Here is a 24,835-nt window from a genome sequence, read left to right as displayed (position 1 = left end):
GTGATTCCAAAGTACAGAGACAAGTACAGTCTAAGAGAGCAGTGATTCCAAAGTACGGAGACAAGTAGTCTGAGAGAGCAGTGATTCCAAAGTACAGAGACAGTACAGTCTGAGAGAACAGTGATTCCAAAGTACAGAGACAGTACAGTCTGAGAGAGCAGTGATTCCAAAGTCCAGAGACAAGTACAGTCTACCTCAATAGAAAATATGAAATAGAAAAGAAAATGCTCTAATTTATGAGCACTTGAAAGCAATCAAGTATTTATAAATAATACTTGATAACCGCTGTACATATGACCAACCAACTAGTCACTCTACTTATACACCATTGTAGACATTATAAGATATTCTAATATGATGTTTGATGCGGAATGTCTATCACTGCTTCGCTACAGCTATTGTCTTCTCCTCATGACTAAAACTGTTCATGTTTTCACTCAAAAACATGGCATTTTGTTCTGGCTCTTGCTCTGTTATTACTTGATCTATCTAGCCCAAATTAACATTACAACATGAGAACCCTTTAAACAACAGAATATGACCAATAGTACCTGTCATATAGCAAACCATATGATGTTGAATACAAAAAACTTTTTTGTTGAAATAAAATTATAACTGTCTCGGCTCCGGTTGCATATTGCATAAATGCTAGCCATTTGATTTTGCTGTTGAATGTGTTAAGATAACGTGAAGGAAGACGGGGAAAACTAGAATAAATTAATGCAGAGTTATATAACATAATATGAATATAAAACCCACCGGAAGTGGAGTTCTAAAAAATGTAAATCAACTAACAAATAAATTTGTATCATAGAAAATATTATCGATAACAGAAACCTAAAATAAATTACATTGAGTGCTTCAACAAAGGAAGATTTTGGATCATTGACATTTGCAAGACATCGTCTTTCCTATTGGTTAGATAAGCAAGTACCAGCAAATAAAGCATTTCCTTTTAATACTTTATAGGTATATGGAGGTTTATGGCGTGTTGGAACTCGGGTTAAGGAAGTTGTCGCGAAGTTTTGAAAGTCATGATAAATATTTAGAAAGCGTTTGCAACATTGCAATGAAATGTGTGCTATTTTGCTGTTATCCCTTCTTTCAGTGCACCCTCAGGATATGATTTTTATTCGTTCCAGGCTTGGCATCGTATGGTGAAAAAATCGTATAGAAATTAAAGTAATTATACAATGACAACATCTCCAGGTAAAAATCGTCAAAAATTTATGTAAGTGCTGTACATATTAAAAACTAGTAACAAAATAGTATGTTAACCTTAGTAACTTTAGCTACCTACAGAAACTTTATTCTATTTAGCGTATCTAGTGGTTATGATCTGCAATACAGTGTAACATTATAATGTACCGTTGGGAGTTCTTACCTTCAAGACAGACGTACATATAACATAAACTTTGAAATCAAATAAGTTTAGCTTACTTACACACACTTAAAGCTAAGTTTTAGTATGCATTTTTAACTATTTTACTGAATTTCAGCTTTTTATCACTAAAATTTTAACACTTATCAGTTTCGGTTTTCGCTTTCACTATAACTTTTAGCGAATCTGTTTAACACATTTTTCAACATAATTCGACAAGAAAGCTCTAACGATGCTTTTTCGTAATGAAGAGGATTTTTTTGGCAGGTTAACAGAAGTTGGCTGACCTTTTATTTGAGGAGATCGCAACTCCAACTTCAAGTATCCGGTTTAGCGTGAAAGTATTGCCGCTTTACACACTAAAATTGGTGAACTGAAAGAAATCGGTCACCATGTATCTTTCAAGCGGCGTAAAAATATCTTTGGCAAACAGCATTTTGGCATCTTTGTTATTTTGTTGCGTAATAAGTACACTGACTGCCAAACTTTAACTCGGGCAAAAATTTTGTCGAATTCGTAAGGTGAAATAAGATTCGTATGGTGAGGTGAAAAAATCATCTTGTTCCGGTTTGTAAGGTGAAAAAATCGTATATCAGGGTACTCGTACCCTGAGGGTGCACTGTACCAATATGACCTAACTGCCTAAAACTGCTTCATGGACAATCCAAATATATTTTTACTGTGAATGTATCAGATTTGTAGATATTTTTTAAACGTATTATGTTCATTCACCAGTCGTGAAGTTTCGCCGATTCTGAGCCACTTTAGATTCACAGAAATGCGAAAATGACGCTCGGGTTACCCAAGCATTTGTGGAGAGGTGCGAAAATGGCTTCCAAAGGATTAATACTAGCCATAAGCAACTGCTGTCCAATGTATTCACCTTAACAGCTCCGTTGTCTCGAAACTTGTAGAAGTATAGCTCCCATGCCTGCTTATTGGTGCCAAGAATGGAAACAGATTTCCTGGCAGCCTCTTCAAACTTGCCAAGCTCACACAGGTGGTCAAGGTACATGAAGCCAATCTTGTCATATGTGTGATTGTTGAGCACCTGTTGGCTCTTCTGCACAACTGCCATCGCCTCCTGATAAACACATGTTATTATTATATATATCATTATAGTTGAATAATATGAGGAATAATAAGAATAATATATACACAATATGTATATGAATATATAGCACCATTTTTAGAGTTTTAATGAACCTATTAAGAATCTCCATACCGATTATTGTGTCTGACATACTCTATAACTGTGCCTAACGTACTCTATAACTGTGCCTAACGTACTCTATAATTGTATCTAACATACTCTATAACTGTATCTAACATACTATATAACTGTATCTAACGTACTCTATAACTGTGCCTAACATACTATAACTGTATGTAACATACTCTATAACTGTATCTAACATACTCTATAACTGTATCTAACATACTCTATAGCTGTATCTAACATACTCTAGAACTTCATCTAACATACTCTATAACTGTATCTAACATACTCTATAACTGTATCTAACATACTCCAGAACTGTATCTAACATACTCTATAACTGTATCTAACATACGCTATAACTGTGCCTAACATACTCTATAACTGTATGTAACATACTCTATAGCTGTAGCTAACATACTCCAGAACTGTATCTAACATACTCCATAACTGTATCTAACATACTCTATAACTGTATCTAACATACTCTATAACTGTATCTAACATACTCCAGAACTGTATCTAACATACTCTATAACTGTATCTAACATACTCTATAGCTGTATCTAACATACTCCAGAACTGTGTCTAACATACTCTATAACTGTATCTAACATACTCTATAGCTGTATCTAACATACTCCAGAACTGTATCTAACATACTCTATAACTGTATCTAACATACTCTATATCTGTATCTAACGTACTCTATAACTGTATATAACATACTCTATAACTGTATATAACATACTCTATAACTGTATCTAACATACTCTATAACTGTATATAACATACTCTATAACTGTATATAACATACTCTATAACTGTATCTAACATACTCTATAACTGTATCTAACATACTCTATAACTTTGTCTAACGTACTCTATAACTGTATCTAACATACTCTATAACTGTATCTAACATACTCTATAACTGTATCTAACATACTCTATAACTGTATCTAACATACTCTATAACTGTATCTAACATACTCTATAACTGTGCGTAATGTACTCTATAGCTGTATCTAACGTACTCTATAACTGTGTCTAACATACTCTATAACTGTATCTAATGTACTCTAGAACTGTATCAAACGTGTTCTACAGAGAAAAAATTCTTTTGGTTCACAAGTGACAGCATTTGCAAATTTTTAATTCAGAAAAAACTCTAAAATAGGACCAGGAAACTAAGATTCTATAGCAATTTCTCACAGATCACAGATAAAATGTCATGTTTAGTGAGGAACAGTGTGAAGTGTGACATGTAAAAGAATCACAGCATCTCACACTATTGGGATAGAAATCTCACATAACCAATAATATCATCATGTGAATTAGCCTCCGGTTTATGGCATTTTTGGCCCATCTCAAGCAATGCACTGTCACAAATTTGTTATTTGTTCAGGAACACTGCTATACACAAAAACTTTGTGTTAAAAAGAGTGTAACGCCGTAATCTACTGATAATACAAACAAAAATGTAATAGAGACCAAAAAACTAGTTTGTGGTTAGCTTTTCAGTTTGAATGTTTGTCAAGTGAAGCGATACCTCAAATTTGTTGCGCTCAACCAACCAGTTGATGTGGTCTTCTTCCGTTCTTGGCTTGGCAGCAATGACGTCTTTGGGGCTAACCACAAAGAAACAATTCTCTCCTGGGACCCATTCTACAAAGGTGGGTAACTTAGGCTAACCTCATGAATTGCAAAAATTTGCCAAAGCAAACCATGAAGCCTACAGCGGTGTGCAAAGTAAACTCCACCCCTCTGTTAGAAAACTAAATTTTTCCTTTATAACATTGTTACTCCTCGTAAATATATTTAATAGTTCTAAATTATATATTAAATTAGTCCTCATTTTGTCCTTTTTTCAAATATGTAAACCGGCGAGCTGTCAAATTACGTTTTTGAATGATTATATAGGCTAAATTCTGAGCATTTCATTTTTTAATGGCTGAAGATAACAATCTGTACAGATATGATCACAGCACGCGCATTTATATTTATTTCAAGTCACATATATGTATGTACCAATATGTACAGACTCAATACCCCACTTCAAGGACAAGCGATAAACTTACCCAAGGCATACAGATTGCATCCATACATCTCATAGTTACGAACATCAAGAGCATCGTTAGATTTCTCCACACAATAGTCCATGCAAGGTTGGACCAAGCGAACGTGAGGCCGAGGGTTTACTATTCGCTTACCCTGAAAAAAGCAAAATAGTATTTAATTGCCCGACTCAGCTTTATAGCAGTAACAGCCAAGGACATCACGGGAGCCACAACCATGCTTGAATAAGTCTGCATTCAATTGTCATAAGAAAGAAAAGACTAACAAGCAAAAAGTTCCTAAAACGTTATTTCGCAATTAATTGTTTTACACTGAAAAAAAAGAAGCTGCCTGTGTGCTGCAACTTCGCAATAAAATGAAGTTGATACAGTCATACCTCAACATACAAGCCTAATGCGTTCTGGGACTAAACTCATATGTCAATTTACTCATGTCTCAAAGCACTATTTACTATATAAAATAACTAAATACAAATTAATCCATTACAACACTATGAAAAAACCATATAAAACAGAATATATTGGCTAAAAAATGTGTTTGTACTTGTTGTAATACAGTACCTATGCTAACCAAGTTTACAAATACTTATTTAGCTGTTAAAATCTGCAATAAAATGTAAAATTACTATATACACCGCTGTAGATTTTTACCTTCGAGACAGAGTAGTGGCTAACATCGGTATGAGAGACTTGACAGCAACACATTCACTACACTAAACTTTTGTGATATTACGTAACAGAAACTTTGAATTTAATTTAAATGAATTTAGTTTACTGAACACACACTTAATACTGGGTTTTAATCTTTTACAAAACTTTCTTTAATTTTATCGTCTTAATTTTTCATTAACTGGTTAAGGTTTGACGCTTTTTGTCTTGCGTTCACTATAACTTTTAGCATACCTTTTAAAAGCTTTTTTCAACCTGATTTGAAAGGAAGGACCAAAAGATGCTGTTTTCAAAAGCAGCCTCTTTCTTAGCCATATGGTGGCCATCGAGATATGGCTCATATCTCAAAGATTACTCGTGCAATTTAATAATGTCAACACACAACAGAATTTAAGGACATGTTTATAATAGATTGATGTCCAGCTCTAATCAAACAAGCACTCATGATGTTAAACAAAGGCCATGATTTCTTTTTTGCAAAAGTCAATTTTTCTATTTTTAGTTGACACAAAACTCCTGCTTTGTTGTTTTTCAACAGTTGCTTATAATTATTGGAAACAAAGCACTAGACTTCAGAGATAAATGTATTTATCTCAAAGCTGAAGACATACATTAAGTCTGATGTTGCAGAATGTGCTGTGTAGAGAGCCAAAACATTCTCGAGGAATAGAGTTTACAACTACACAGAAGGATGAAACAGTCTAATAATCTCATAAAGGATGCAGGCAGCATTACCTCTACTTTCACTTCTGATTCGCTGTAGGACAAGAGGACTAAGTTACCATCTGAAGCGGGTCCAATGCCAGCGATGAAGTAATCTGTTTTAAACATGGCCGCTGCAAAACACATCATATAACATAAACTAAAAATACCTTTGCGAGCAAATGGAGCTGTAATCAAATCCCTCGGTATCTAAAGCGTATAGGGATACCAAGAGCACGAGTGGCAGGTGTGACAGAGGCTGGCACAATTAAAAAGTGGATTGTTAAATTGTCTCAGACATAAAATGGGAATAGGTGGGAGTTAACAGCTCTGGTATACTTCCACTACCTTCATCATGTCAACAGAACATTCTAGAGCACTTTTAACAATTGTACTGAAGACAGCAGTTTACAGCCGTGAAGGTTATAACAGCTCTTAAATGTCACTCATCAAATGAGTTAACATACGAATAGAGAACAAATGTGAAATATATTAAAACATATCAAAAATTAGATACCATTTGAAGGTAATTCAATAAGTTGAGAAAATGGCGAATTTGAATATTGGCATGGGTGTGTGTCCCATGAACACAAGGTATAGGTGACTGTCTTATGAACACAAGGCATGGGTGAGTGTCTCGTGAACACATGGCATGTATGAGTATCTCATGAACACAAGGCATGGGTAAGTGTCACATGAACACAAGGCATGTACGAGTGTCACGTGAACACAAGGCATAGATCAGTGTCTCATGCGTTTCTATTTGTTCTGCAAGCATGCTGTTATTATAACACCTGGTAACTACTGTGGTAACTACACTAAAGATGTCTTTGGGAAATTAAAAATAACTATTAAAGCTGCATTTCGTCAACTACATGTAACAGTATAGTAGACGCTCCTATAACGTATACCTCCTATAACATATACCTCCTAAAACATATACCTCCTAAAACATATACCTCCTATAACGTATACCTCCTATAACGTATACCTCCTAAAACATATACCTCTTATAATGTATACCTCCTATAACGTATACCTCCTATAACGTATACCTCCTAAAACGTATACCTCCTAAAACGTATACCTCTTATAATGTATACCTCCTATAACATATACCTCCTAAAATGTATACCTCCTATAACATATACTTCCTATAACGTAAATTCCAGATAACGTAGAAAATTTATGTAAAGTTATTGCTTCGTACTACATAAAAAATAAACACAAAGTGATGTGTCAAGTCGGGCGGGTTTTCAAATTTGATTTGAATGTTAGTTTATCTCACCGCACTTGCGGAAAAAAACACTGAGCGTATAGCGTTATATCTATTATATATAACTTTCGCGACATTCTAGTTCGTCGTAATAGATCACTAAATGTATCGACAAAAAGAAGAATAGGATAGCTGCGCAATTGTTCCTAAATACAAAGGCAATCGATGGGTGCAGGTGTTACAGCATCAGTCTACGAATCTGAATGTCATGAGTTGGAGTGTCATCGAATGTTATCTATTACCTTAACCTTGACCCCCTGGATACAGATAAACGACGAGAAGGCAGAACTGCTTTTTATAGTAAAAAGGTTTTGTTGTTTTGCCTTATTTTAGATGTACAAAAAATTTAGAAAAAATAATAAAATTGTTGTAAATGGCCGTGAAAATGTGTAGTCCCCATCCACTTGTGAAATAACCGCAACCATGGTCTATAAAACCAGTAAAATTGATCATAAAAAGGAGAAAAGTTGTCGATGCAAACTAATAATACTGCAGTTACGGTACAGTCCACAATTTAAAAGAGTTAAGTAAAGTTTTTCTTTTTTACATGGCCAAAGGGGTGAGTTTGAAAAAATCTTAGAACGGATTAGGCAATTTACATGTATTTTACTGTTTTTATAACATAAATTCCCTATAATGTAAATAAATATAAATATACAAATAATTGAAGCATTTTTGTTATTAATTTTCATTATAATGTAATCACATCGTACAAATAGCATGATCTGAGGAACTATTCAAAACTGTACAGCTATACTATATAGATTCTCAACTGTACAGATATACTATATAGAATCTCAACTGTACAGATATACTATATAGATTCTCAACTGTACAGCTATACTATATAGATTCTCAACTGTACAGCTATACTATATAGATTCTCAATTGTACAGCTATACTATATAGATCCTTAACTGTACAGGTACAAATCAATTCAAACGTATAGGAAAAGAGTATTCATGTACTCACTAATCTGGGCATATTTAGATGGCAAGTCTCTTGCATCCGGTGTGTACCGTGTCTTTATTTCACACACCCTCACCTCATTGCCATAGCCAATCAGAAGTGTCGACTCATCCCGCCAGCACATGCTGCACTTATACAGGTCTGGTCGTTGCCTAAATTATCATCATTAAAATGTGATGTCAATAAAAGCTGTCAGCATTAGTAAAACCAAAACAGTGACAGGACTGGATGCCGTCCTGCAGGAGACAGGAAATGAAAAATAAGTGAAACATTGATGATGATGATTTATTATACCGTATTATATCATTTTTGAAGACAGAATTACCTTTCTATATAACAAAAAGTTCTACTTTTGTTCCCCTATGTAAGGGTTTACTCGGTGGTATGAATTCACAAATAGGTACTAAGGAGAACATACCATAAAACCTCTATTTGAACGCCATGGCACTCGATGTTTCAACCTTTCTCTTGCAGTGGCATTTAATTAGATGTGGCGTTCAAATAAAGGGTGGTACTGTATCTTTCAAGTAGCTCATGAGAATTTTGGGAAGAAAAATTTAACAATTTTATGAGTGAAGCGATGCTAATGTGACCTATATTTTACAATCTCTTTTAGGCGGATCAACATTAATGCCGTCAGCTTCAGCACTTTCCTAAACCATTCTTCATATACGTCGAAGTATCCAATCGAGTTAAGCAAGGAAGCAAGGAACTACTTTGATTATAACATATTAGCGTGGTGCTGTTATTAAGTATTTCAATGGTGTTGCTTTCAGATTTAAAGAACAAACCTTAAAGCTTTGGAGTTAGAAAACAGAAATTACGTTTATAACTTTTAAAGGCGTTTTTAATACTTGAAGTTCGAATGCCCCATAACAATGGCTGCTATTACGTCGTACAGTGTTCTTGAAATATATTCTCATCATTCATCAAAATACTTTAAAGTCTTTATGTTAGATTGCAAACCATATTAGGGACGAATTTGAAAATGATGGATACTATATAGACCTAAGTGACTTCGAATCAGAGTGTAGTTCTGATGACTGTGACGATCGATTTTCTCAGGTACACTGTCACAAAAATCATCGCAACCACTACAGCAACAACAACAAAATTAATTTTTATTGATGTAACCAAATCGAGATTAACACTATTTTGTGGATACCTTTCTACTAATCACTTTCTATTATGATTTCGTAAAAATCAAAGAATGTCATAGTGGCGAGCAAATAGAGATAGCCCTCAAGGGTGGCATTGTATTTTTCAAACTTCCATAGTGGCGTTCTATTAGAGGTGGCATTCAAATAAAGGTAGCGTTCAAATAAAGGTGGCATTCAAATAAAGGTGGCGTTCAAATAAAGGTGGCGTTCAAATAAAGGTGGCGTTCAAATAAAGGTGGCGTTCAAATAAAGGTGGCGTTCAAATAAAGGTGGCGTTCAAATAGATGTTTTACGGTATATGTAACAGGTGTTAGAGATAATATACATGTAGCAGGTGTTAGAGAGAATCTATTATCTCACTTCGCTTCAGGAGGGAAGCTGAACTTTATGGATGTAATTCGTTGTTGTGATGTCGTGTCATACACCTTCACTCCCTAGAGAGCAAACAAAACATACAAGCTAAACAATACACATCATACTGGGATGTATAAAGCTTAACAAAATTCACACATTAATACGAAGTTCAGATAATTTTTTCTGTTGATTAAAACCATAACCATACAGGATAGTGTAATTATTCACATTTAAAGACATACTCATGAAAATGAAAACAAACACTAGCTTCACCTTTATCTTTAATGGGTAACTTTTATACAGTTTTTGATAAAACAAACCATTAGAAAATATTTATGTAATTTCACAGTGAGTCGAGTATCATGGCTTATAATCCACAAGGCCTATGCGCTAATACTGATTGTTTTGTAAAGCCAAGAATCTGTTTAAAAACCCTTTCTGTATCACATTTTAAATATTTCTTAAAACTCAGCTGTTTTTCAGGGTTGATGAAAGCCTGAGTTGACCTTATCCATTGTGTGCATCTATAGCAAGGGTTCCTAGGCCCATACCTTTTTATATTTGTCTTGGGGAGTTATTGCTTCGCAGTGCAAATTTTAAAAGACAAAATTTAAGAGCTTTACCCAAGCTAGGTTAATAGAAAATGTGTTTAAAAATGACAGCAATAAAAGTTGTAGTGATAGTCAAAAAAGGTTTAAGTACATTTACCGGAATTTTGCAAATCCACTGGTGTTAATACGGTAACTTACCGAGAGCAGACAACTCTCCTACTAGGGTCACATTACTAGGGTCAACAATAGAAATGTCATCTAACCTAGTAAAGCACAAGAACTGTTTCAATATCAGCTCATGAAGATTTACCAATCGTAAAGACAGCATTCAAATGTTGACAGTTATTTGGCCAAAGAAAAACAGAGGGAAAGTACCAGAGTATTGGCCCAAGCAATAAATGTCGAGCTCCACTTGATACAGTTGATTAAACCTTCTCCTTGGTGAAGACATGTGCGCTTCAGGCTCTTCCCAAACAGTCCCATGGTCTTTGTTGAGATTATCAGCTACAACACAAGCAAGTTACTGAGCGAACTCTCACATAAACAACTGTCAATATAAGCTACTGAAATAATTTTTTCTCAGATATTGGATTGTCTCCCCATCATTAGTGCCCATATTAGTGCCATCCATTAGTAACTTTCGGCCTCTACTGGAAATTTTGGGCTGCATTAAAAAAAAAAGATAAAAAGTTTTAGCTATTATGGGTAGACCTCTAAGAAGACTGTAATGGAACTGTAATTGCAAATAATACCCAATATGGCCTAAAATTGAGCACCCTAAGGCAATTTGAAAACCAATGCTATAAATAGAATGTCCCACTTTTGGACTCGCTAAAACAATGACATAACAATTGCAATAAAAAGGCTGTCTAGTCATCGTAAATAATTGTATTTTGATTGTCACTTATGTAACATCATTGCAAATAACTGTATATTCAATGTCACTTACAGTATCATGTCTTGTCACCATGCTGAGTGTCACTGTCATTACATGTCATTACTTAGTGAATGTCAATTATTATTACAAGCTGCTATACAGTGTGACTAGTAATAACAACGAAGCCCAGGTTACAGCGTCCCTGCCTTATAGTTAAAAAACCTTAAGGCAGAGACGCCTTAAGGTTTTTACCCTTACCAAGTAAAATACAGTTTTTTCAGCCCCTTGTTACTGCATTTTCCCCATCATATAGCATCAACAGCAATGTCTCTCCGAAATTCAAATTTGAGCAGCATCACTCGGTCTTTATTGTCAAATTAATTTGAAAACAGTTTCAATAAGGTCGGCTTAAAGTTATAGTGAAAGCGAAGAGCGCCAAATCAGAAACAGATAGGTACCGTATATACCCGCGCATAGGACGCTTCTTTTTTAAGTTAACTTAAAAACCCAGGTGGGTCTTATCCATAGATACTTTTATTATAAAAATTATGCATTTATCATAATATCAAAAATTTATTATAAAAATTTCAAACTCCGAATGTTTATCAATATTTATCCTCGTCGTGGCTATCCTCATTCAACAAAGCAGGCCACTTCTGTTGTGTTATGCAATCATCATGATAGCCCATCTCTTCCTCCCTTTCGTCGTCATCATCGTTTTCTGGGTCGTGCATCCAAAGAATATCGTCTCCTGTGCCATCTAACATGTTGTTGATAGAACGTTTTTTGAATCCCTTCACCACGGTCTTGATTGGCAATTCTTTCCAGGCGTCTACTATCCATTGGCAGATCGTAGGCATGTCGACGTTCCTCATGTTGCCGCCCTTGGTGAAAGTATGCTCACCAATAATCATCCATTCGGCCCATTTCTGCTTTAATGCTGCTTTGAATGGCTTATTGACAACGACATCTATCAGTTGCAGAATACTGGTCATGCCGCCGATGATGACGACGAAGTCTGTATAGTGCCGTTTCAATTTTGATTTGACATGGTTGGATGTATGGCATCGGAAGGCGTCTAACACCAGCATCCTTCGCTGTCACCAATTATTCGACATGAAATCATTCATTCAATGATTTCACGAGAAATCATTCATTCAATGATTTCACGAATCTTCGTGAAATCATTGGATGAATGTCGAATAATTTTGTGAAATCATTTGACATTCATCCAATGATTTCACGAAGATTTATGTGAAACCCCACCGTTTCTTTAAAAATTAATGAAAATTTAGGACTAAAATTAGGATGCGTCTTATACACAGTTTTACCATTGTTTTTAGGTCAAATATCCAATGCGCCCTATACATGGTACCAAGAATTAAGATGATGATAAATTTAAGTCAAGTTTAGTAAAAGATTAAAACTTAGCTTTAAGTGTGTGTTTAGTGAGCTAAATTCACTTTAGTTAACTTCAAAGTTTATGTTATGTTGTGTAGCATTACAAAAGTCTAGTGTACCAAATGCATTGTTGTCAAGTCTCTCTCACACTATAGTTAGCGACTTCATCTGTCTTAAAGGTAAAAACTCCATACAGTAATGTGCATAGTAATGTTACATTTTATCGCACATCATAACCACTAAATGGGTACTGTAGTTACTAAGGTTACTATACTATTTTGTTAGAAGTTTTCAATATGTAGTTTTTCATATAAGTTAAAAGATTTTGATATTTTCACCAGGAGGGGTGCATTAGATAACTACTATAGGTCTTTATGCCCTTCCATATGATATTGTCGCCAACACCAACACGAACTAATGTTATATGCCGGGGGGGTCCATTGTACTTCCTTTTGCCTATGGACCAGGCTGAGTGTCACTCATCCGGCATGTCTATGGATGGTCCAGACTGATTCATGGAAACCTAGCATTATGTATCACTCGTCAAAGTTCTTGTTTATGAATGGTAATGCTTTACATACCTTGTCATCTCCGGTCACGAACTGTTTGGCATGTCGGCTGTATTGAGGGTTTATTGCCACTGCCTTCACAGGTCGATCAAACTCTATAACTTGTTCATGCTCATGACTATACAAGCCGTTGATCACAGTCTAAAACAACAGTGATAAGTCATAAAGATTAGTTTGATGTCTGGAAACAGCGCAAAACTATGGAGATTTGAACATTCGAAGCGTGATTTTAAATTTTTTTCCTTCGGAAAACCAATCTATGAAAAATACTTTGCTGAAACCTGCAAGACTTCACCTGCCAAGAGCGATACCCAGTTTGTATTCAATACTCATGTTTCTTTCATATCAATGTAATTATGTTTATTGCAGTTTTTTTAATAAATTGGCAGTTCACTAACATAAAAATAAACTAAAATAGTTGTAACTTTTAAACCAAAAACTGTTAAACCTTTTCCATTACAGCTTTATTGTTACAAAACTTTTCAATGTAAACAACCTTAAAATAGTCCTTGAGTTTGTAGAGCATTAGCAATGACCCAACAACATAGATTAATAATCCTGTAAAATACCTTATTAAGTTCTGCTACATATAACATTTATCAAAGATGGTTATCTATGGTCTTCATTGACCAAGTAAACCGCCTATAATTACATCTTCAAAGGAATAATGGCACCAATAAATAATATTTTTAAAGCACGGAAACACAGCGATTCTGAATATCTGATTATTGCAGATCACCTTCACAGACATTTATAAAGATACCAGCTAAATTTACAAAGGAGAGAAACAAAACGACCTGCTGAAACTGTTTCTAAGCCTGCATGATGCCATTGTGCAGCAGTGCTCTGACTTCCGAATTCTCCACTGAAAGTTTGAACTATTCACTGTTGCATTCTTAAAGCAACAGGCCACATGTGGTTGCAGTTGCTTTTAAAAAATCCCATTTAATCGATAAAGTTAGCTACTCCAATCGCGATGCAAAGCTTTAGCATTGCTAATTAACAATCTGGACCCCAATTTTTTGCCGTTGTTTAAATTTGGCAAGGCTTTCGAATATTATCGCTTAAAAAATCATTTTATTGGTTTCACTACATTCAGTCGACGTTCAACTTACACTGGTAACATTCTTCATAAACAGCCCCAGAAACTTGACAAATGGAAAACATAAAGTTTTAGATGAAGATTTTCTCCTATAAAAACAGGATTTTTATGACTAGACAATCTTTTAATCGATCACTAATAACGAATACAAATGATGCCTTGGATCTTATGTCGATCATTTGGTTTAGCATATTTTTCCCAGAGAATGAATAAGTCATTAAAACTTACTAATACTCTGAGATTTATCCCGAGTCAATTTCTTTGCAATTTCATAGCAATAATAGTAATAATAAAATAATAATAATTGGTTAATATTTTATCATGATTTGTAATTGAAATTTGGAGGATTAAGAATTACAAAAACCACTTTTGTATTGCAGCCGTGTTTATTGATTACTCATGACAGTTAAATACGTTTTGTAATTAGATTATCAGCGTGCTAACTGACTTGCAAGAGAGTAAAATAGAACTAATGCAAGATTTGAAAATGTCTTAGGTTGAGACAGATTAAATTTGAAATAGTTTAAAGCTCGAGTTCAATCAACTTTAATATCAAGTGAAAAATGGTACTTCCAAAAGCCTAAAAATGTAATTTGATACAAAAGTTGCGACCGATTTATACAGCGGTGAAAGGGTTAATCCGTTAACTTTGTAGCTACAAAGAAGACAGAAAGTAACCTTTCCATCATCAGCACAGCTTGCGATGTACTCTCCTTCAGCATCCACACAGATCTGATTGACAGTAGCGGTGTGGGAGGTGAAGAGTTTGTCCGTAACGCAGTTTCCTTCATGGTCAAAGATATGGATGGTGCCTTCATGACTGCCGATGGCGAGGAACTGCAACGAATTACTTACTGATGATTTTCAATTTGCAGGATTTTAGCAACTTCTTAAACAGTCTGTGTTTAAATATCTACGTTAAACAGTTTAAAACCATTTTACTGTTTCAGTCACTTTTATTCAAAAAGACTAGCTGAAATATCATCCTAAAGCGAAGAGCTAGTCATGGGGAAACAAAACCACACTCATTCATACTATGGGCAATGCCTGTGCCAATTGCATTCCAGAATTTACACTATGTAGAAAACTTAACCAGACGACTGTCGTGACGTTACATCACGAAACATAACAAATAGGAAGACAAACCTTTCTTGTAGCCAAGGTCACAATTTACAAGCCTAGCAAGTTCAATGTCTATTTCCTATGTTAATGGTGTTGTTAACCATCTAACCTTTTTCAACAATTACCCGAGAATTGTTTCATAGATAAAAACAGTTGCATGTAAATACAAACTGTGCTCAGCAGTTTTCTATATGCACATCAACAGTTCCCAAACATGTGAGAGAAAAAATGAGTGCTGGCTAGTGAAATAAAAACATATCCTTCAAGTTCAAGTAACACATACCGCACTAAATGGACAAAAGAAATAACGTAAAACACAACTAAAGGTGGCTGGCAGCCTAGTGCATGTTATGAATAAAATATGACAGCGTCTCCAACCAACAGTTTAGTGAGGTTTGAAAAACAAGTCAAAATAAAGCTGATAAAGTTCTACCAGACATCAAAGTGGGAGGATCAGGTTAAAGGTATGACATCACGGAACAGGCCTACAAACTAACCAAATCAATACATTACATAAGTTAAAGCATGGACTAACCTTGGGGTGCACAGCGAGGCAACTAGCTGGAATCTCCTTCAACACCTTCTTCAAGTCGTTAGCAAGACGATTGTACTTGAGCAAAGGCTCTACTTCTTCTTCAACACCAGCATCACCAGTCTGAAATAAGATACAGTAAGCGCTGCCCAATAATATTTTACTAGAGTTGCTTTGATATAATGTACAATTACTTAGTATGTTTTGTGCACCGAGATAAGCTGACAGCAACACACTGCCTAATAAAAAAGTTACAGCGATATTAGCTCCACCACATTTAGTGCTAGTTTTGACGTTCAATAAGGACCATTCTCTACCAAAAGTCAATCGCTCAGTAATTCAGGCATCTATATCAGCGATAAGGTGTCCTTTTTTAATAGAACAACAGTATAATAATGATTATAACTACAATAATAACACAGTCAGCGTGTGCAAGCGTGACAGAGTTGATTATGAGGTGCACATTGTTTCTCATTTGATTTGGCAAGAAAAAGTGATCAACATAGGAAATCGTAAAGCCTTATACAAAGATAAATCACTTACAGAGGCCTTGCTAATGCAAACAATGCTGCCTGTTACTTTAGCAAGGAGAGTTACAATTTTTACGACCTACCAATGAAGGGGTTGTAAGTTCTTCTTTTGCCATCTCCACCTGAAACTAATATCTGCACACAAGAGTTACCATTGGTCAGCTGTCTCTCATCTGAAAGATTAAACATGGCATCAGGCGGATGAAGCACTCACACTCCTACAACTATACTGACGAAATGTTCCTATATGATTAGCACAACTTTAATGATCTTTTGTGACATTCTCGTCTGAAATATAATGAAAACTTAAACACTTGCCAATTCAGTCACTAGAACGTCACAAAATCTAAAACTACGAATCTTTTAAAAAATTTGCCTATAAGGTAAATAAATGCACATAATACTTCATAAAGTGTACAAAAACTGTGTCAACCTCTATTGAACTATATTTTTATCCTTATCAATTCCTTGTTCTTTTTTTTAAAACATCTCAACAATTGCGATATCATTTTGCTAGCACATTTTTCAGTTATTGGATTCAACTCGCTTAGCTTACTTTCGGAGCGTAACAGTATGTCTAACTGTTGCCAGTGAAAAATCTTTCCACCTACCTAGTACCTAATCGTAGTATAAATAAGTAGATTCCAAAAACTCTAAAGTACAAGATGTAAGATATGCAACAGTCGACATAATTTCTTTTTTCAAGAGGCATTAATCCTAATCAAGTTTGCTGTATATATACATAATACAATATTGAAATGGGCCAGTGTGGTTTTGCTAAAATCCAAGCTGTTTCAATAGTAGTATTACAGCTGTTTATGGATTATTAAAACCTAATGATTATTTATCACTCGTGTTAAAAATAACGTACTCGTTAGCATTTATAGTAACGTTGGGAAACAGTCCCAACATCGACAAGTCCGAACCTAGACAAGTCCCAATCTCGACAGAGGTTGGTTCGAATCTAGACAAAGGTTGGTCCGAACATCGACAAAAGCTGATGCAGTTTTACAATAATTTAATCTTCAACAAATAATAAATGTCTTTTTGCAGTTCTATCCTCACTTCAAAAAATAACAATCAAAGCTACTCACTGAAGTTTAGATTTCAAATAAAACATTTTGCTATCTTAACAGTCAACCATATTTATTTATTTATTACTGTCTCATGTAGTTTCTTATGATTCTGTAGAATGGAAATTCCAGTTTAATGTTTTTTTGGTATATTTTATTCAGTTTTTTAACTATTCTTCGGAATCTTTTCTAACTAGCCTACGAGTTTTTTGAAAGGGGAATACCGACGACGCAAAAGCAGTTCCTTTTTGTTGGGCTTACAGAATGTGAGCTAAACCATGTGATACAATACCACTAGCGAGTCGCGTTTTAACAGATAAAAAGTTAGCCTTGATGCAGTGCGCTCGAAAAATAAATAAGGGAAGAGTCTTGTACATGTACGTACTGTAGTTCCTTTTGCAAAATATTCGTTCTCGTTACAACGGTTCGTTAGTTGACTCACTGTTTGCCGGGAAATATAAAATATTCGCATGAGTAGTGCGTGTAAGCGATGATATAGAGCCCCCTGTATATCATTATATCATCATATCATACAGCCCCTGGGGGGCTGTATATTATTGGTGTAAGTTACTGTGTAACTCCCGTGTAAGTACAGTACATATCTGTAAACTAATACTAAACTAAACCAACATTCATTAGGTACCAATATTATGAAAATTAAACGTGTTTTTGCTAAGCCTTTATTTGAAAGATTAACGTATAGACCTGTATACATGCATACATAAGTCACTTTTTATATCGGCAAATTATTCCTCTCCTAATCAAAAATATATTTTATTTTAGCAAGGTGACGGTTGCGAGAGTATCATCTTTCGACGAGGTGAAAGCAGTGGTTAATCATTTACAAGTTGTAAATGATTGAGGAAAGCCGGTGAAGAAAGCCTGTCATGTTATTAAAGTTTCTATGTAGGTAAGTAAATAATATTACAACACTGAGTGGGCATAACAAGTTCCAGTATGTAAAACGAAACTCATATACCGGTATTTATTATTCAGGAACTGCAGTCATAATTGCTTGCTCTAGTGATGAAGAAGAAACAAATACTACTCTGACTGACTAATACAACAGTTTCTTCTGTCACTCATTGAAATCTAGAGATGTTGTAAATTACAACATCTCTGGTTTTCAACAACCCCTACTTTTTCTTATATTTATTAACGATTTGCCTAGCTCAACATCCAAGGATAGTCAGCTTAGTTTATTTGCTGATGATGCACTACTGTACAGAATAATACGAAACAACAGTGGTAGTCTTGCTCTTCAGACTGATCTAAGCAGTCTTGTTTCTTGGGCTAATGACTGGCAAATGAGTTTCAATTCTAGTAAATGCCAATCTATGCGAATCTCCAATGAATCTACATTAGCTTGCAAATACTATATAAATCAAATTTGTCTCAAATCTGAAGTTTTACATACTTGGGCATTGTGATCAGCTCAAACCAGACTTTCACATTAACCATGTTTGTGCTAAAGCCAATAGCACACTCCACATGCTCATGCGATCCTTGAAATCAGCTGCTACTAAAACAAAATCTGTTGCCTATTTTACGATCCCATTGTTGAATACAGCTCAGTAATGTGGTCGTCATACATTCAAAAGCATATAAAACAACTTGAAACGATAAACCGTAAAGCATATTGTTGGGCCTTCCGCAAAAGAAAGTATGATAAAATCACTGATCAAATGGATATAGATGACTGGCCTTCTCTTGAATGGCGTCGCAGACTTACTGACATAACAGTTAGGGAAAAAATTCTAAGTAAATCTGTTTCAGTGGATACTGAATTTTCTGTGCAGCATTGTGAGGCATACCATCACCATCACAACATCTACTCGTGTAGGTGGAATTAAATCCCATACAAATACAGGGACTAAGAAAAACTTCTTCTTTCATCGAACTGCATGCTTAAAACATATTGTCTTATTTTACAGTCTCTAACCACTTGTATACTCGTCACTAACACCATCTGGCAATCTAAAGGTTTGCTAAAAACTATTGTCCCCAATCTCTAGTTCTATAGGATATCACAATAAGGCTTCTGCACACGAGTGGATGCGATTAGTGGGAAGAAGAAGACTTACATTGAATAGAAAAGATAAGAAAAATGGAAAAAGGTTTGTGAAAGAACACAAACAAAACTACACAAAACACTTTTTTTCATGATATGTAGTTTGAAAGTTAGAATGGCAAATGTTGTTATATGTTAAATACAAATCAATTTTCTATCCAAAGACTTTTTTATTACCCGGGCAACGGCGTGTAGTACAGCTAGTTGAGAATAAAACTAAACCTATTCTTCCAACATTCTATCAGAAGTCTATCTAGCAAAACAACTTAAAGATTAATGCACAATGTATTAATGCAAAATTAATACAAAAAATGCTATCATGTTATTTTCTGCAAAAAGAACTATCTGAACATCCATCCACAAAACATATATATATATGTCAAACTCCAGTGAAGATGATTTGTTCTGCAACACTGTGTTAGAAGGATGGTGTGTTACCCGGAACACGAAGTGAGTGTTTATAATGGTTTTTTAAATAAGAGAGACCCATAACAGGTTTGCTAGCCATAGAAGGTTTTTAATTTGTCTGCTAGTAAGATTTGTAATATTATCTCTTAGGATTTCCCTAGGAAATGTAAATAGGTCAGCTCACTTTTTGCATTAGACCTGCCGCTGTTAGAAATAGAAAACATTTTTGTTGATGTATGTAATATTCATGTCACTGTACCGTGCAGGCTATCTTACAATTAAAAAACTGTTCTATTCTATTTTTGCAGGTCACAGAAAATACCAATGAATATCAGTCGCACTGTAAAGCACTCAATTCATTGCAAACTGCCAAACAGCCTAAGATTGAGGAGGTCTCTGAAGTCCGTTTCAATGAAATCTCAAATCTCAGAATGCACCCAACTGGGAAGGTATGATAGTTGTTAGGCTTTTGGGTATTTATATTTTTGTGCAGGGGTGTACAACATGTATAATATCTTGCTGGGTTTTATTGTGAAACATTGAATGGTGTTACAATATTTGTAGGCTAAGGAATTAATTCTACATTGGAATGGGAAATTGTCACTGTATACCGCCGCATTTAAGCCTACTGCGCAGTAGGCCGACCCTATAAATCTTAACACGCTGTACATACCTATGAAAGAAAAAGGTTGCGGAAATGGAGTGGCTTTTTAGACTTAGTACGAGACGTTTTTGATTGGTGAGTAGTTATACAATTAGCCTATCGTGTCTCCACTTAATCGAAAGGAAACAATCATTTGTTTGCGTTGAGCCAATGGAAAACAAGTTTGCATCCCATACTGACCTTAGTTTCGCTTTGCGAAAACACATTTTTATAGCCATTCGTTCTTCACAATGATCAGATGCATTACAGCTCCGTTGGTTTCACAAATTGTAGATCAATGACCTTCTCATGATTATTTATTGGGCAATGATAGCAGTGACAGTGAGTATCTATCTATTTCTAACCGATGGTGTGTAGGTGCGTCCAGCTATATAGGTATAGCCATAGCGCTTGCTGATTATTTTACTAATGCGGCCATGCGTTACGATGCCCCTGTTAAGAAATATTTTTCGTAAGGTTCACTCACTATATCTGGGGTTAAGGCCAATTCTTCTTACGCGGACAAGTATATTGTCTCCGTTTTGTTGGATAGCTGCTGGTGAAACACTAACCTGTTTTATACACACGCACTTCTAATCAAGAATTGTCATTACTTCAACATATTCACCATTTTTATTTTGTTTTCTCAGTTTGTATTAATTGTATCATTGCCGAATCATATTATATTGTAATCGTAGCAAAACGGATTTAATTTAGCTATTACATGCTTGCTAATTATTTCACATTTACATCTAGACCCTTCTATAATTTTTTTTTGAATATATTCGACCTGCACGCAACATTTTCCTCATGATGAAGTTTAAAAATTGTTTGACAAAGTTGCAAGAAAGCTTGAAGTCTGCGGAAAAAGGGAAATTTTGGCCTAGGCCTTGAGGTGATAGAGTGCGGCTGCAAGCATCAGAACGGTAGGAATAAATGTCAACAGAGAAAATGGAGAACCAACCATGAGTCTTAACACTACGAAAACGGCGACTTTCACAACCCAACCACTCCTACAAAGCAAGCTTTAAATCACCCAATAACTTCATACCATGCTGATATTACCTGCATATCCAGCATGTTGCCATTTTTTCATTCAAAGCTTGAAAATTTATGAAAGTTTGGGGAAAGCCTTGCTTTGGTGACCAAGATAGACCAAGATCCGTTAATTTAGTATTCATTTTTCAAAAATCATCCAACGAGGATAATAAAGCGTAAATTTCTTAGCCAGCTGGCAATGATACTCAAAAATGGATTGAACTCGAGTGGATTGGGCGTGATGGAATTGCTGCATCACAGAAGTGACCAGTTAACATTGTTGCACACAAAATACTTGCTGCTGCATGCAAGACAGCAATCAGCTGTCATCATGCATTCTCAGCAATCAGCTGAGAAAAACTACAGCTTGATATGGTATGCTTAATACAACAATCAATCAGTTGATAGTGTTATTGTTTAAGGAAATATTTGACTTATGTGGGATCTACATTTATTATCATATCTCCTAAAGGAAGCGCGCAGAAAACTTGTAGGCAATCAGTTTTATCCTAAAATTCCTCCTATACTAATTGAGCACATTTTTAAATGTTCAGAGACATTATCAAACAGTTTGAGAGAGTAGTTTGTTGTGAGGTAAAAGAGAATGCAACCTTCTGTTGATGATATAATTTATAGCTATCTGATTTGAATTTGCTTTCAGGAGTTCATAGGCCAAAGGTCAGGCAGACCAGAGCCTACACTATCAGTGAAAGAAAATTATTGATCCTATTGGAAAATCGATGTTTCCGATTGAGTGAGTTTCCTGTTTGACTCGCTGATTTATTGTGCTGTCATTGTTATATAGATACTACGTGTTGTGTTGACAATGATTATGAACTAGTGATGCACCTTCCCTGCATAGGCCCGTATTCCCTAGGGCGGCAGGGCGACTGAGTCGCCCTCATTACGAAATACGGACCTGAAATTGTACTCACCTTACATCTTTCTCTTCTACCTTTCACTTTCTACCAAAGCTAACGAGTCCTATGGTCAAGAGTATAAACATTTATGGATACTGGAAATATTTAGTTGGATGGTAGAATTGGATATAGTAGGAGACTATTAGACAGTACTACATGTAGATGAATGAGACTTCAGTGCAAACATGCAAACAACATCAGTTTGGGTTTTTCGATTTTCAGCGAGCCGGCTAAATATTATTGTAACCGGAAACGTCGATTTTCCAATAGGATCTAAAATTTTCCATCAGTGAAGAGGTAAGACAGTATTGAATGAATCATAGTGAATAATTACAGCACGCTTTTGCTGACATAAGCACAGCCATTGGTCAAGGTGGCACATTTTATAAAACACAACTGGAGACTGAAAGAATTATTTATTTTGAAAGATTTTCCCTTACTACTTCTTTACTGTAAGAGGCTAGATTTCTGTTAACAAGTTGGCTTTTCCTCAGTTTTTTTCCATTGTGTGCATGTTGAATGCCTCACAATGACATCCATTTGGAAACACATGGATGAAGAGATTATTTGGTGCAGTTCACAGATTGTGCGCCTGGTTTGTTGTAGGTTTACTGCGTGTCACTGGCCATACAACAAGTATCAGCTTGAGAATGAATATCATAGAATAGCATATCCATGGTTCAGTGCAATACTTGCGAGAAGTGGTACTACCGGAGATGTATAACTCTCCAACAGATATCATCACCTTTTCACTAACAAATTAACTGATGATTATTTCTGTAACCCCATATTAACAAGGACAGGTGCTTGAAGTACATGTTTTCATTTCAGTTGGCGGATTTCTCGTCGTTCTCTCTAATCCATACTTTTATGCTTGTCTTCTTGTTGAAACAGATTACATATACTCTGTCTCGAATACCCACTGATAATAAGTTTCCATTGTGTTGTATGTCTACTGTAAAGGGTGATTACATACTCTGTGTTGTGCATGCACATCCATTGTGAACAGGTATCACATACTCTGTGTTGTAGATCTACTGTCAATTGTTACAAGTACCACCTACTTTGCATTGTACACATACAGTGAACATATATCACATACTCTGTTCTGTTGCACGCCAACTGTTACTAATGAGTATCACATAGTCTTTTTACATTACAAAATGTTGCTTTTGTGTGTTGAAACAAAAATGTGAATAGTTATCACATACTTTGTATTGTTTTACACCTACTACTGTTTTGTACTATGTTGTTAACTACTTTAATAGGTAGTACATAGTAGTTTTGTGTTACAAAATAAAGGGAGCTCGTTTACTTTCAGAAACCTGTTAAACTTATTGTTGAGCCCAATACATGGAGCCAAGCACACATTTTTGGTTTAATTTTCAAACAATTCTTTCTAAAATTAAAAATCGCCGTAACAAGAATAGTGTCCGCTATAAGAAACAACAATCAATTAACACCATAAGAAAAGATTAGTAACAGTGAATTTCAATTCAGCTCACGTTTTGCGGTGATATACAGGTATATATAACAACTAGGAACAACGAGTCAACTAACGAACCGTTGTGACCAGAAACAAAACTTTATCAAGAGGAACTATACTCTTCCTACTGAATTAGCGTCAGACACGAGTTCTTGTCCAACAAGTTTAGTCTCGCTACGTTTCAGTTTTCCACTTATAGGCAGAGCAGCTAGCATTTGTCTGTTGACTCGGATTGAGTCTACTGGTTACCATTCTCTAATTTTTTGTGTAGAAAGGACAACTACATGTAAATAGCATATTTATAATATTATTTCCTCTATAAATATAAACTAGTGCAAAACCTAAGCAACTTCCACGTGACTAGACTGCGTGATCTGTTATGTATTTGTGATATGCTTTGTATTTCATTGCCATTAGCTTAAAAATGAAAGTACAGTTATGCATCCAAGGAGGTGTCAAAGAAACTTGGAATTGTCTACTCAACCATTACAATTGTAACATTCCGCACAGCTTTATGTGAACTTTTCGCTATGTTAGCTAGAAGTGTAAGCTGGACTGAACTTTGTAAAAAATCAATTCTCCAGACTAAGTTTATAAGCTGATATTGTTCTATTGATAAAGCGGCATCCTCTACTGTCTTCTAGAAAGCATTGCCTCAGAGATTTGCGAGCTTTTGTACAAAGCCTACAGGAGAGTGTGACACA

The 24,835-nt window shown here is 35.3% G+C and overlaps 1 protein-coding gene across 1 annotated transcript in view; it reads right to left on the bottom strand.

The window, feature by feature from the left end:
- LOC137397177 (vacuolar protein sorting-associated protein 41 homolog) overlaps positions 1-16,665 on the bottom strand; it is a 64,708-nt gene extending 48,043 nt beyond the window's left edge. Inside the window, exons 1-11 of the mRNA XM_068083468.1 lie at positions 16,576-16,665; positions 15,966-16,085; positions 14,987-15,145; positions 13,219-13,347; positions 10,735-10,863; positions 9,815-9,888; positions 8,298-8,446; positions 6,083-6,183; positions 4,682-4,814; positions 4,153-4,268; positions 2,265-2,465 (exon numbers count right to left, since the gene is read on the bottom strand). Coding sequence (XP_067939569.1) covers positions 2,265-2,465; positions 4,153-4,268; positions 4,682-4,814; positions 6,083-6,183; positions 8,298-8,446; positions 9,815-9,888; positions 10,735-10,863; positions 13,219-13,347; positions 14,987-15,145; positions 15,966-16,085; positions 16,576-16,608 — 1,344 coding nt within the window. The 5' untranslated portion in view covers positions 16,609-16,665. The remainder of the gene's footprint in view (positions 1-2,264; positions 2,466-4,152; positions 4,269-4,681; positions 4,815-6,082; positions 6,184-8,297; positions 8,447-9,814; positions 9,889-10,734; positions 10,864-13,218; positions 13,348-14,986; positions 15,146-15,965; positions 16,086-16,575) is intronic.
- Between the last annotated feature and the right edge of the window lie 8,170 nt (positions 16,666-24,835).

The sequence above is a fragment of the Watersipora subatra genome, chromosome 1 (genome assembly GCF_963576615.1).
Source record: "Watersipora subatra chromosome 1, tzWatSuba1.1, whole genome shotgun sequence".
Lineage (NCBI taxonomy): Eukaryota > Metazoa > Bryozoa > Gymnolaemata > Cheilostomatida > Watersiporidae > Watersipora > Watersipora subatra.
This window is presented reverse-complemented; position numbering and strand designations above follow the sequence as displayed.